At 49.3% G+C, this 14,825-nt stretch overlaps 1 protein-coding gene across 4 annotated transcripts in view; it reads left to right on the top strand.

Annotated features, from left to right (window-relative positions):
- Positions 1-14,825, top strand: part of PTPRN (protein tyrosine phosphatase receptor type N) — a 352,125-nt gene that overhangs the window by 102,247 nt on the left and 235,053 nt on the right. For all 4 annotated transcript variants that reach the window (XM_078679171.1, XM_078679173.1, XM_078679172.1 and 1 more), the window contains exon 2: positions 5,988-6,038. In XM_078679171.1, the coding sequence (XP_078535297.1) occupies positions 5,988-6,038 (51 nt within the window). The remainder of the gene's footprint in view (positions 1-5,987; positions 6,039-14,825) is intronic.

Raw genomic sequence — 14,825 nt, 5'->3', positions numbered from 1 at the left:
GCAATTAAGAATTACAATTTACCATCACATATAAGGTGATGGTAAATTGCGTTTTTTTTTTTTAAAGCATCAAAGTGCAGTTTTTAAAGTCCCATGTTAAGCACACACATGCCTCTGGGACATGTGTGTGCGTAACATGGGTGCACATATCAATTTCAGGGGTGCAACAGGGTGTCCTTTGGACACCCCTGCACCCTTGAATTCGCATTCTCCGTTTACGAATCGCTAATTGCGATTCGCAGAATGAAAATGTCTTCCCATTCATTCCTATGGGCCCATAGGCCCATAGGAATGAATGGGGAGGGATTCCTTTAATTGCGACTCGCAATTTGCGAGTTGCAATTAAGGAATGTTCAGAAATCGCACATTCTTCTGAGATTTCTACATGCATAGGCATTTGCGAATTCTTAATTGTGATTCCTTAAAAATCGCAATTAAGAAATCGCAAATGACTACAATGATGCATGTACCTGAATGTCTTCGAGCAGGTGAGCCTAGCCCAATTAGGGTAAGAATGTATTCATATGTGACAGAGGGGAGGGGGCAGAGTGCGGCGAGGAGATCCAAAATGGAGGACCACTGGTTGGCCGTGGCCAGCCTTAAGCTACGACACCTGTTGGCGCGGATAAGTGAGGCACCTGAGCCTGGCAGGCTTCCCAAGCCTAGCATTGTACTCGTTCACGTCGGGGGGAATGACATGATCCCAATGGGGAGACGGGGAGTGCGTGAAGGGCTCACATTGATGTTTGCTAAACGGAGCCATTTGCTCCCGGGCGCCCTGGTATTGTGGTCCGTGGTCATCCCTCGGGCGACGGCCCGGTGATGCTAACCCTGAGAGGATCAATGAGTCAGTGAAAAAGCTAAACCATTCGGTGAGGGCTATTCTCAGGATGGCATCCAGAGACACCACCAGGCAAGGGCCACTACACCTGGGTAATTTTGAATTCTTTGATGAAGAAGCCATTCACCTGTCGGATGCGGGGCTTGAGGCTTTCCTACAAACAAGCTTTGCCGCAGGTGATGGAATAAAAGGATAATCTTGTTGGGGGGGGGGGGATTCACCAGTGACCTCTCCACCCTGTGGCCCATCGTGGTCGTGTAATGGCACTGATGCTTTAGTGCACTAAGTTGCCCAGCTGGCCGCCTCCTTCGGGAGAAGCCATTCAGGGGTGAGGCTGGTTGGAAGGAGGGCTTGCCTGCTGGTGGCCCTACACTTCTCACCCTAGCTCGGGTTCCCCGGAGTTTATGTGGGGCATGACCAAGAGTCATGGGATGCCCGGCAGGCACCAGTGTGCTATGTGGTCTCTGGAGATGTCAGAAATGTTTGATGCAACGGTTTCTCACCTGGTCTTTCTGTACTATCTAGCCCCCAGATGGGGATGTGTGCAATGCTGTGTTAGGGTTTGCTGTGTATTTTGCAATATTTTCTTTTGTGTAATGTTATTTGTTTACAGTGGTTTTTATACCACCTTGATTCATGTGGAGTAAATTTGCTACGTCTCACCCAAGAAGTTGAGTCTGTTGCCTTTGGGGGGGGGGGGCAAGGGGCCCGCGCAGTTCATAAGGGTGGTTGATCACATCTGCATTGCAGGAGGGAGTGCACTATGGCTCACTTCACACTAGAGCCACTCTTTACTGCCCGTCACGGCTCTGAGGTCCTTAGACCTGGTCTGCAGCTTCTGGTCCAGTTCACTGGGTGAGGAGTGGGAGCCGCGCCTTCTCCTGCGTGGCCTCCTGGTGCTGGAACAAACACTCGCCGCCCACACATTCCTGACAGAAATCTAAAGTGTTTACGTTGAGCCTAGCGGCAGCGCGCATGCACTGCTCGCTCTGCGAGACTGCTGTAGTAGAGTATGGAAGAGTAGCCACCCCCACCCCACAGACTATGGCAGAAACCTTGGAATCATCTTGGACGACAAGCTTACGATGACTAAGTAGGTGAACGCCGTAACCTCTTCCTGCTTCCTCATCCCTTGTATGCGCTGCAAGATATTGAAATGGTTTCTCACAAACACCAGATGCACGGCCACCCAGGCCCTTATCACCAGCAGACTGGACTAGGGAAACGCACTCTACCCTGGTATCTCAAACCAGTTCATACAAAGACTCCAGACTACCAAGAACACTGCCACTAGCCTCCCCCTCGACATCCCCCGCAGCACACACACCACCGCCACCAGCCTCCCCCTTGACATCCCCTGCACCACACACCACCGCCACCAGCCTCTCCCTCGACATCCCCCGCACTGCACTCACCACCGCCACCAGCCTCTCCCTCGACATGCCCCGCAGCACACACACCACGGCCACCAGCCTCCCCCTCGACATCCCCCGCACTGCACTCACCACCGCCACCAGCCTCTCCCTCGACATGCCCCGCAGCACACACACCACCGCCACCAGCCTCTCCCTCGACATGCCCCGCAGCACACACACCACGGCCACCAGCCTCCCCCTCGACATCCCCCGCACTGCACTCACCACCGCCACCAGCCTCCCCCTCGTCATCCCCCGCACTGCACTCACCACCGCCACCAGCCTCCCCCTCAACATCCCCCGCAGCACACACACCACCGCCACCAGCCTCCCCCTCCACATCCCCTGCGGCGCACACACCACCACCACCAGCGTCCTCCTTGACATCCCCCGCAGCGCACACACCACCGCCACCAGCGTCCTCCTTGACATCCCCTGCTGCGCACACACCACCGCCACCAGCCTTCCCCTCGACATCCCCCACCGCGCACACGCCACCGCCACCAACCTCCCCTCGACATCCCCCGCCACGCACAGACCACCACACCTCACCCCAGAGAGCTACACTGGCCCCCCTCCAGAGAGATGCCGTTTCAAACTGCTCATCTGTGCCTACAAAGCCCGCCACAAGGTAGGTCTGCCTATCTCAACCACCGCGTTAACTTCCACCATTCAACTAGACGACAATGCTGAGCCACACTCAGCCACGCAGAGATACCACGCATCCGCAGAAGCAAAACAGGAAGACGCTGTTTCTCCTACATCACCGCCAAAACCTGGAATAACCTTCCTTAGTTCATCAGGAACTCTCGATCGCTACTCGAGGTCCGCAAAAAATGAAGGCCTGGCTGTTCGACATGTCATGGTGGGAGGATTGTGGGGAGATAGCATGGTGGACCGTGTCAAAGGTCGCTGAGAGTATTTGCAAAACTTGGGCTGCTGCGTGGGCCTCAACCCTTTCGTACAAAGACCACCCAGTGTAGCGTCCGGTACCTGCTCGGACCTCACGTATCCTGAATCCTGCCTGGAAAGGCATCGAACAGGTGACTGGTTTCAACTCAGTTTTGCAGCTTCCCAAAGACCCCTTACTGCAGGTCAGCCAGATAAGGGGTGTTTGATGTAGGATAATAGTTCCCCAGGCCTCCTCCTTAAGCAGAGACCACCTTGAGTCAGTCTGGGAGTACCCCCTCTGGAAGGGTGTTTATAGTACAGGACATTGGCGCATTTAGTGCCTCGGACTAAACGGCAAGTTTCAGTCTTTGGTTCTCGTGAACTGGGCCTTCTGCTGGACCAGACTGTTTTAAGCAGTTATACCGGAGCAGACCTTCCTGACTGCCCCCCTTACATTGTTGCTTGCTTTTGGCTCCACCCCTCTCCTCCCTGGCATGGCCCACATTCTGCATCCGTTCTCACTCTCTCAGTTACAGTCGCTTGAGATGGGCACCAGGAGCCCTCAGGTCAGGCTTCTCAAGGATCCCAGGGTGGCATGGGCATAAAGGGTGCCTCTGAGAGGGGGCAGTGAACCTGAGTAGTGACTCTTCAGGGCTGTGAGGGTCTCTAAGGAGCGTTATCAGGGGACCGGTGATACTTCCAACCCAGTCCTAATCGGGGTGTAAATTTGTGAAAAGGCAGGATAAGCCGAAATCGTGACATACAATCCTATGTAACAATCTATAAATGATACGGAACGCATCCGGTTACAGCAAATTACGAACCACTCCACGCTGCATTTCAGCTTCTGCCATTTGATTCCATGACGACATTAACCGCTCGTCATTTATAGATTGTTACATGGGATTGTACGTCATGATTTCGGCTTATCCTGCCTTTTCGCAACTTTACACCCCGATTAGGACCGGGTTGGAAGTATCACCGGTCCCCCGATAACGCCCCTTAGAGACCCTCTCAGCCCTGAAGAGTCACGGGTGATTGCCCCTCTGACGTAACACGTGTCGGCTGGTTCTCTCTTTGGATCTCCTCTTGAAGGAGGAGCACAACCACTTATAAAACCTTAAGCTTGAACGTTTGTTTTGTCGATCTTGTTTTCGTACTCGTGTTCTTGCATTTTAAAAAGACCTTGTTACCTACATACTATACGTACCACCATTACTACCTTTACGTGTGCTCTGGTCCTTGTATTTACAGTTTATAGGGTGGTCTTGGACCCACTCTTTCTCAGGGGTTTTGGGTTCCCCTGACCAAGCAGCACCGTTCCTACTTCAGCATCCTTTGTTTACTTTTACCGTTACCTGATGTGCGCCAATTTTTCTGAATACTAAAACCCCTCACAGAAATTGTAGTGATCCTGAGTAGTGTAAGGGAGAGTAGTGTAAGGTGCTGGTGGGATAACCCTGCACCCTCGTTTTCTTGATTCTTGGTGAGTGCCAGAAGTTATGCCCTACCAACATGAACTGTCGTGGAGTCATCAATGCCAGCCCCACCATGCCCCTCCAGGCGCTTAGCTGACCAGCCACACCACCCACTGGTCACCTGAAGCCGTCACTGGTGGGAAGGTCAATATCTTGCAACCACAGAAGCTCTCAAAGTGTTCTTAAATTTTCATGAGACGCCTAGTGGCGGCTGGCATATACAGTCACATAAGCACTCGAAAAGTAATAAGTTCATTCAAATTTGAAATAAAGGTGTTCACATCTTAATCATGTATCATTTTCATTTATTTTCCATCATTATGTCGTTATTACTCGATGCCCCACGGCGTCTCAGTCTCCCTACGTACGCCAGAAACAACGGGGCATAATCGCACGTTTTGGGCTCGAGTAAGCATAAGAACCGCCCAGATGAAAAGTCCCCTGAGGAAGAGCTGTTAGCTCGAAATGCATCGGGCAGATTGATTGTAAAACGAATTACGAAAATGATGAAAGTTATGATGAGTGAATAACGACATAATGATGGAAAATAAATGAAAATGATACATGATTAAGATGTGAACACCTTTATTTTGAATTTGAATGAACTTATTACTTTTCGAGTGCTTATGTGACCGTGAATCTTGGGACCCAAGAAACACACATTTGAATCAGTATTTTTACCCCCAACCAGCTCAGTGGGAGATTCACATGAAGCACCAATCACACTGCTGAAAACAATACAGACTGTTACCAGATAATTGAAAACTAGTGCGGAGCCACATCCCATTTGGTATTTGCGGCTGGCATATACAGCAATGGGGGGAGGGGTGGACGCGCACGCAAAATGTAATAAAAAAACGTACCGAATGACGTCCTCAGCTCCAGGACTCTTCTTTAGCCGACACCCACATAAACTGGATGCTGAAACTCCCTTAACCAATCCTGGCACTGCTCTCATGCTGTGAGAGCAGCACCCTGATTGGAGGGAGTGGCCTTACTCGGCGCTCCACAGCGCCTGGAGGCCGGCACTTACTTTAACCTCGCTGTCTTAAGGCAGCTGGGTTAGAGGCTTCACATTGCGCATGTCTGGCTGGCTGTCGCCAGACGTCCAAAGGGGCATGCGCACTTTAAAAAGTGCATAGCGGCCCACCCTCCGCCCTGCTGCTGTCACTCAGCCCGCGCCCACCCCGGTCCTGACGCTCTGTTTGGGACGAGGATGAAAAATGAAATGGTAATAAATGACCATTTTATTTGTTATCCCTGGAGACGCCTCTCTAACTGTGTTTTTTGTTGCATCTGTTGCCAGGAGTCCCTCTCTTCGCCCTTCTCATCTTCTTCTCTCTCTCTCCCTCTCTCCTGCAGGGTGCTTGTTCGACAGGAGACTCTGCGCTCAGCAGGAGGTCTGTGTTCCAGGTGAGTGGATGTTTCATGTATCACTCATGCAATTTAGTGATTAGAGGTGTACTTTTTAAGTGTGAGTGCCACTGTGTGTTGGTGCATGCTGCACAGTGAGAGGGCTGTTCTTTCTTTCTTTCTTTCTTTCTTTCTTTCTTTCTTTCTCGTGTGTGCAGGATGGAATTGGGTCTTTCAGCTGTGTGGAGGGTGGAACTATGCCTTTCACGTGTCTGCAGGGTGGAACTGTGCCTTTCACTTGTCTGCAGGGTGGAACTGTGCCTTTCACTTGTCTGCAGGGTGGAACTGTGCCTTTCACTTGTCTGCAGGGTGGAACTGTGCCTTTCACTTGTCTGCAGGGTGGTACTGTGCCTTTCACGTGTCTGCAGGGTGGAACTGTGCCTTTCACTTGTCTGCAGGGTGGAACTGTGCCTTTCACTTGTCTGCAGGGTGGAACTGTGCCTTTCACTTGTCTGCAGGGTGGAACTGTGCCTTTCACTTGTCTGCAGGGTGGAACTGTGCCTTTCACTTGTCTGCAGGGTGGAACTGTGCCTTTCACTTGTCTGCAGGGTGGAACCGTGCCTTTCACGTGTGTGCAGGGTGGAACCATGCATTTCACATGTGTGTAGGGTGTAACTGCGCCTTTCACTTGTCTGCAGGGTGGAATCGCACCTTTCACGTGCAGAGTTTTTGTTCGAGTCCTTGGCCTTAAGATAGACGGATCCAAAGTACACACAACACAAGCCCCTGGTGCTGAGCCAGCTCGGAGACACATGAAGAGGCGGGCTGGGCACCGACACAGGACAACTGTGCACCCTGCACCCTGTTTGAGGAATATTTGGAGTCCCTTCCCTTCCCTTTTGACACCTACTCCCAGCCAGGATATAAATAACAAAGATGTTAGTGATGGCCCATTAAAGAGTGGCTCACTGCCACTCATTCTATTCACTTGAAGCATGACGCTTCTCTTGGACAGAGCCTGGCCCCCCCTCGGGGGTCGATGAAGACCCCTCCAGGGAGCCCCGCCCCCCAGTTTGACGACCTCTGCTTTATTAACCGTTGTGGATACACAGCGTTGAGAGTACTCCTTACAGAGCTCCAGATGTGTCGGCGATGGTGGGCGGAGTGAAGGGCATGCTGGGTGCTCCCAGGCCAGCGGCTCGCCGTTGACCACTTCCTGCGTGATGTGCGCATGTGCTGGTGCTGCGCGGTGGCATCAGAGCTCGCCGGAAGCAGGGCTTGGGTGTGCCCACCTGGTCAAGGGCTTTGAGCCGGGAGGCGCAGATGAGAAGCCAAACAGTTGTTGAGGAAACCTGAGCTGTGTGACCTGTGGGGAGGGTAGTTGGGAGAGCGGAACCCGGGGGGTTGTTACACCTTTGTAAGTAAAACTTTCCCCTGTCTTTCACATTTGTCTCTTTTAACACCTTCCACGCAGGGCTAATTCCCCCGTGGTGCAAGGAGAGGGGGAGCCGCGGTGCTCGTGACAGCGCATCATGTTGCACAGTGGAGCTCTGCTCATGACGAGCTGAGCGTGTCACGACTCCGCCCACTCCCATGGAACGCCTGCACAGAAGGGGAATCAGCCCCGCCTGGGCGTTCCGCGGCAGTTTTTACAAACTCACCTCGTCATGAGCACAGCTCCACTGTGCCTCATGACGAGCTGAGCGCATCACGACTCCACCCACTCCCATGGAACGCCTGCACGGGAGGGGAATTAGCCCCGCCTGGGCGTTCCGCGGCAGTTTTTACAAGCTCAGCTCGTCATGAGCACAGCTCCACTGTGCCTCATGACGAGCTGAGCGCATCACGACTCCACCCACTCCCATGGAACGCCTGCACGGGAGGGGAATTAGCCCCGCATGGGCGTTCCGCGGCAGTTTTTACAAACTCAGCTCGTCAGGAGCACAGCTCCACTGTGCCTCATGACGAGCTCAGCTCATCATAAGCGTCGAAGGGGTTAACTATGTTGGTGTGTGGACCTTTCTTCATACACTGGTCACTTTCTTGATTTGAGCCGATTGGTTCTTTGCTCTTCAAACAAAGTATTATTCAAATTATCCCTCGAGCCATCTTCTAGGTTCCTGTGTCGATGTCATAGATGGTAGTATGTTGGAACCACACAGGTATTTAAAATCCCTGCCTTAACAACGTGCTCTGAACCACAAATGCGTCTTCACAACACATTCCTTTACCAGGAAAGTCGTTACAACGAGCCCTGGACTTTGGAATAGTATAATTTAATATTCCAACTCCAGGCTGCGCAGCAGTAGGGGAAGTGTTGGGTTTAAAGTCCAACATGAGTCCAACAACGCTTTCATTAAGGTAAGTCGTTGTCACAACGTACATGGTAAAGGAATGCGTTATAAATACACATTCGTGGTTCGGACCCTGTTGTTGAGGCACAGCGTTATTCGAGCCGCGATGTAAAGGCTGCTTCCTGTCATAGACAGGTCCAGAGTTTTCTTGCTCCACCACAGCGGCCTGTTGCCCCCTTTTTGTGGATCACCGTAGAACATGAACCAGCCCTCGTCCTGCACGGTGGTCTACAAGCGGGTTCCACCGTGAACACCTTATGAGAGTAAACGTGCACCAGGTTGGAAGCACTGGAGCAATCGCATGCGATAGTGAAACATAATGAAGTGGAGGTGTGAGCGAAGAGTGTGTTGAAGGATCTAAAGACCATTCTGACTCAATCTTGTCACAGCCAACAATTGAAAGAAGTGTCTGAGAAGATCACTCGCCACAAACCATGTTAAGTCGCACCTCCACTAAACAGGATAGCTAAAGAATTTCAGTATTGTGAGAATGTGGAACCGCAGGTAAGCCTCCTGTTCTGTTGACTCTAGGGGTCTGCTGGGTAATCCTCACGCAGGTTCTGTTCATGCATGTTGTGGTCCCAAACTCATCCTTGAATAATTTCCTTATCCAGGTTTGCTCATAAATGGAGCAGAGTGGGCTAAAGAATGGTGATGGATTAAACCCATATCTGTTGACTGGGTGTGAGTGTTTGATTGATTCAGATGCTCCGTCCATCACCACCCCCTTTTGTACCGCTTTGGCCGCCATAAGTGTGGCAGGGTATGCTCAGACGTGAGTCCCTTGCTCACTTTGCCTCTGGATTCAAGCAAGCCGGGCTGAAGACGGCTGCAATGCCAGAAACCGGTCCTCGGAAGCTTGTTTCCGGTCCAGGGAAGACATGGCTTGGCAGTTCGGGCTGGACTGTTCCCATGAGGCACAGGGTCAGACTGATTTGCATATAGCCATGTCTGAACTGGGGTGGCAGAGTGGGCTAAAGAACGGTGATGGATTAAAGCCAGATCTTTTGACTGGGTGTGAGTGTTTGATTGATTCAGATGCTCCGTCCATCACCACCCCCTTTTGTACCGCTTTGTTCGCCCTAAGTTGGCAGGGTATGCTCAGACGTGAGTCCCTTGCTCACTTTGCCACTGGATTCAAGCAAGCCGGGCTGAAGACGGCTGCAATGCCAGAAACCGGTCCTCGGAAGCTTGTTTCCGGTCCAGGGAAGGCATGGCTTGGCAGTTCAGGCTGGACTGTTCCCATGAGGCACAGGGTCAGACTGATTTGCATATAGCTATGTCTGAACTGGGGTCGCAGAGTGGGCTAAAGAACGGTGATGGATTAAAGCCAGATCTTTTGACTGGGTGTGAGTGTTTGATTGATTCAGATGCTCCGTCCATCACCACCCCCTTTTGTACCATAAATGAAGCTGTGTATGTGTAATATATGCTTTTACCACCTGCCACTCTCTACGTGTCGTAGCTACTAGTGCGCCACTCATCACGCACCCTGCCCATTTAGTGCCAAAGCTGGCATGATGATTGCCCAACCGCAAGAGCTCTCACCATTCTGGTGGAAGAGTTGGCCTTCGATAGACTAAAAGGCACCGGATAATTGTAGCCGCCAAACCATCAAGTAATTAGATGTCTTGCAAATTAGCTGCTTCTTCTCTCCATCCATCTGCTCAAGACCTGCTGGGAGTAATGAGGTCAGACACTCGTTCCAGGCGTCAGTCAGGGTCATTGAATGTCCATGAACATTAATGTAATCCTAGGATCTTGGCAGAGTCAATGGGATTAAATAAATCTGATCTGGGATATGGATACAGATCCCTGTAATCCTGTTAGCAGGACACCGAGTAGAGCGCGGAGTGCAAACCCTGTGTTTTCGAGAGTGTGAAATGAAAGGTAATCCTCTTGTTAGTGCTGCTTGGTGTTTCTTGCACTGTGTTTGTATTCAAACACTACATTAACTGCATGCGCGCTGCGGCTACTTTTGCGCTATACGGCTTTTTTCAAAAAGCCGCGTTACATGACGAGCTGAGCTCATCATCAGCGTGCGAGCGGCACAGCTCATGACGAGCTCAGCTCGTCATGAGGGCCGAAGGGGTTAAACAATGTATACAACACCGTGAAGTGACTGTCTAGTTGATACTGCCAGCATTCCTGGGACCAGCCCTAATGTCTGAACATTCTATTGACATCAGTTAGAAAGGGTGTAAACTCTGTGAACAAACATGCTCTTCGGTATCAGCCATGCAGTTACCGGGCAACCTGCATCCGTATTAACCGAGCCTGTATCATGTGTTCCATGCGCCGATGCGCATGGTTCCTCATAGGCCAAAGGCTCAAACTACACATGGTGTAAAAGTCACAAGCCCAAAGGACAGCTCTAAAAATTAGTCCACTAAGGGACTCATCAGCAGTCCAAAATAGCGGATGTCTGTGAAGCCAAGCATATATCCAGTGACCATTCGAAGGGACACCAGAGGCAATGGAACACGGGTTGCACACAGGTAAACCAGGCTGGCCGAAATGTCAGACACAAACCAGGTCCAGTTCTTGCAGTAAAATCATTCCAAAGATATGATTATTCGCTCACAGTAGTGTTGGAGCACTGCCAGTTCCAGAGCATCCACAAAAGAAGAATCAATTGTGGAGAAGCAGGACAGTATGATAATGCCACAAATGTGGAATAACAGCACAGGGATTCCTCCAAATACACTAGATAAAATTAAGTGGATAAAAGCCAAGATTACTCCAAAGATGGTCTGAAAGGAACTAACGAGGCCCGATTCTACAACTTAAAAAAAGTGTGCAAGGCTGGCCGTACTGGAGGCATTAAAGAGTTGATGCACTACTTCTCTGAAATACAGGGGAAGGTTTGTATTTAACAATGACAGTATCTCACTAGAAGTTCTAGCCACCTGCAATTCGAAGGTCTTGCTGAAACAATAATGCTTTGAGTCTGCTTAGTTTATTGAAGTCTGCCTTCAAAGTTGGAAAGGCCATAGTGAGCTATCTACAATCCCATGTGGAGGGGGAAACAAGACATTGTTGCAACAAGTGACTAACTGCGAAACTAACAAAATATACGGGACTCCAGCCATCAGTCCGCAGTAGTCTTGATCACTAAGCATGAGATAACTCCCAATAGAGAGTACCGTAATGAAAGTGAGGATTGCGGGAACAGGGATTCCTTTTAAATACCAAACCAAATTGGGTGCCGAAGTGTTGCATGCACCGTGAATTTTAACGTGTTTACAAACCAGTGAATGCCCAACAGTACGATCACATTCTTCCCCAGTGATAAAAATGAAGAATTAAATATACCATTTTGCAGCATGCTATCTAATTGTTCTTCTGTGCAATTTGTGAAACTCTGCCAATTATCAAAACGGGCAACAGAGGGAATGGTCGGGGCATTCATTTATTTAATCTTTGCCACTCCCAGACGGGTGGTTTGCTGGATTGATTCGGTCAGGAAAATCATTTGTGTGGAAATTAAACAAGCTCGAAATAAGGTTTCTGTGCCATGAACCTGCCAGGACTTTGTACACCAAATCAATTTTAAATCAATGGCGTCCTTCCAGTAAACATAACCTTTAAGGCCAACTAATTCTTGAACTTGGGAGTATACATAAGCTTAGTCTGAGTAAGGATATATTTATTTGATGGTGTTGGAGTTAATTTAAAATAATATGACATGGGGTCTGAAGCGTCATATCCCGTGAAATAGGTATATCTATCTTTTTACCTTTGGAACTATCTGGAGGGGGAGTTGGACAATGTCCCCGTTGGGTATAGTTCAAATGGGGATGCTGTGTACCAGTTCTATTTAGGAAATGGTGTCCATAATGATGATAGCAGAACATATCACCCTATTTAGCGGAATTAAGGTATAGGTCTTCTGATTTGAAAACAGTATAATACTCTAATTCAGAAAGCATAGAATGTACAGTATCAACATCCCAATCATCCAAATGTAACCCAGGTACTATTATATCACCCATAGAAACTGTGAACACATATGGTATGTGCAGGTTCTCCGTCGAACCGAATATGTTGAAAGGAACTTTATCCTAAACAATTCATCAGTCACTGGAAATTTAACGAAGGGCAGGTCTCTTTTCATTTTATGAGATGAAGAATGGGGGTGGGGGTGGCAACCAGTTCTGTAGCAGAGCGTTTCAGGAGGTAATGGCCGTTGATTAGTAAGAAAAAAACTGTCACAAATCCAATCCACATGAACAGTAAAACCAAGGAGAGTGTGATCCAGACATATATCAAAGGTGGGACTAGATAAGTGCGTTTTTACCATGATATAAATATACAAATCCAGGTAGGATGAGTGTACAGAACGATAGAGTTGTTGAAAGAAAAATTATCTCGGTCTATATAGTAACCCATGGTACTCAGTTGAAAAATAGGAGGTTCGGGCTCAGCACCTATACTTGAAAATGCTAACTCAGACAGACTCCCCAACGATGGATCATTATAAAGGACATCTGCTGCAGAATAACAAATATTAGAAGCAGGTATCATGCCAAGGAAATTGTCGTCGGAGGACTCAGCCTCCCTCTCCATCAGCTGGGGAGTAGCAGCATTTGTGTTGCTCAGAGGCAGCAAAGAAAAGTCTTATGGGAAAGAACTGCTATTCCATGGCATACTATGAAGTATCAGCCACATGGTGTAGCTTGACATGGTCAATGGAGCCAAAACGATTGTCTGTATATCCAGACGAAGGTGGCAAGATAACAGTTCACGTACCTTGAAGACCAAGGACTGGACACGAGCACAGTATGTCAGGCTAAATTCCTTTTTTCTGGCCACCTTCCCTCAAACAAGATCTCTGATTTTTGAAAGCCAGTCAGAAACTCAAAATTGATCAGCAGCACTGGACGAGTGCGACTCAGGCAGGCAAATGTTTGCACGATTAATTGTCACTGAACTTTCGAATTCCTGTAGACGGCACAAAGGTAATCTATGTCAAATGTTGCGGCAGCCCCCACAATGTCTGGACCATCAACGTTGGTGGCGACATGTCGTGTAGTTCCTATAAACCTATATAGGATCTGCGCGTTTAGACAACATACGCTGTGGGCTTGGTCTCCAAACTGATTCCGAACACCTCCACCCAGTATATTAGCCTGTATACCAGCTAGCTCACAATGCCACTAGAAACCCCTCTTACCAAGGAGAGGATAGTTCTTGGCAACTATCGAACATGACAAATCTGTCCCATCAGGGTTCATGGAAACAATGCTACTTTTCGCTCAGTCACTCGTGCTCACTTTGCCTCGGAGACAGATACACAGAATAAAGGATGGGGACGTTTCTCAATAAGTATTTATTGAACCAGTGTCGTTCTAGTGTAAAATAGGTGTGCTGAAACAACCATTAAACAATAGCAGATATAAATGATTATAAGCACTAACAGAGGAAAAGGATGGTAGATTTCTACCATCGTGCTAAAACAATAAATACAGACAAGTAGAAAAATACATGAAGGTAATAAAAGCGTACTCCTACGAGGCAACCCTAACTAGATGTACCTAAATGTACCTGGCATGGATGTGAGTGTAAAGCCAAGAATCCCTCTAGGATGATGTCCACCCCATTACCTGAAATGAGAGACTGTGGGACCCCGTTCTGGTCTCGAGGTGGACACCCCGCTAGGGATGTTAGACCACTGTGAGCTGGAGTGTCTGCGTGCAGGAGCCTCAGCGTCTCGCGTCAGTGTGTCGGCATGGAAGTCATTTTCTCCTCTCTCTACGTTAGCAAGAGTATGTACTTGGGATATACCTCACTGTGTCATATCGAACTAGGATGACGGAAGGAATGACCCTTCTACATAGTTTTAATGCAGGGGATGTTCGGCCTGCTGTGATTCCAAGAATCCTCATGCATAATGGATGAGGCTTAGTCCTCTCGGAGAAAACCCCAGGTCCTCCAGTCATTACCTCAACTAGGTAAAAGGTCAGTCCCAAGAACCGTTATGTAGTGTAATATGAGGGTAATGTAGGTTAAAGGTGTCTGTAGTACCTGAGCCGATATTGGGGTACATAACACATGTGTTGTGCCTGTTCATGCCAGGCAAGCGTGCACTGTTTCTCCATGTGTTGTGCCTGTTCATACTGGGCAAGTGCTTACTTCCTCTCTATGTGTTGTGATTGTTCTTTGTATACAAGTGTGCACTGCTTCTCCATGGGTTGTGGCTGTTCATGCTGAGCAAGCATGCCCTGGTTCTCCATGTGTTGTGCCTGCTCATTTTGAGCAATCGTGCACTTTTTCTCCATGTGTTGTGCCTGTTCATGCTGAGCAAGCGTGCACTGCTTCTCCATGTGTTGTGCCTCATCATGCTGGGCAAGCGTGCGCTGCTTCTCATGTGTTGTACCTGGTCATGCTGGGCAAGCGTGCGCTGCTTCTCCATGTGTTGTGCCTCATCATGCTGGGCAAGCGTGCGCTGCTTCTCATGTGTTGTACCTGGTCATGCTGGGCAAGCTTGCGC

The sequence above is a fragment of the Lissotriton helveticus genome, chromosome 3_1, assembly GCF_964261635.1.
Source record: "Lissotriton helveticus chromosome 3_1, aLisHel1.1, whole genome shotgun sequence".
NCBI lineage: Eukaryota > Metazoa > Chordata > Amphibia > Caudata > Salamandridae > Lissotriton > Lissotriton helveticus.
The sequence above is the reverse complement of the archived record's forward strand: the minus strand, read 5'-3'. Positions and strand labels throughout refer to the sequence as shown.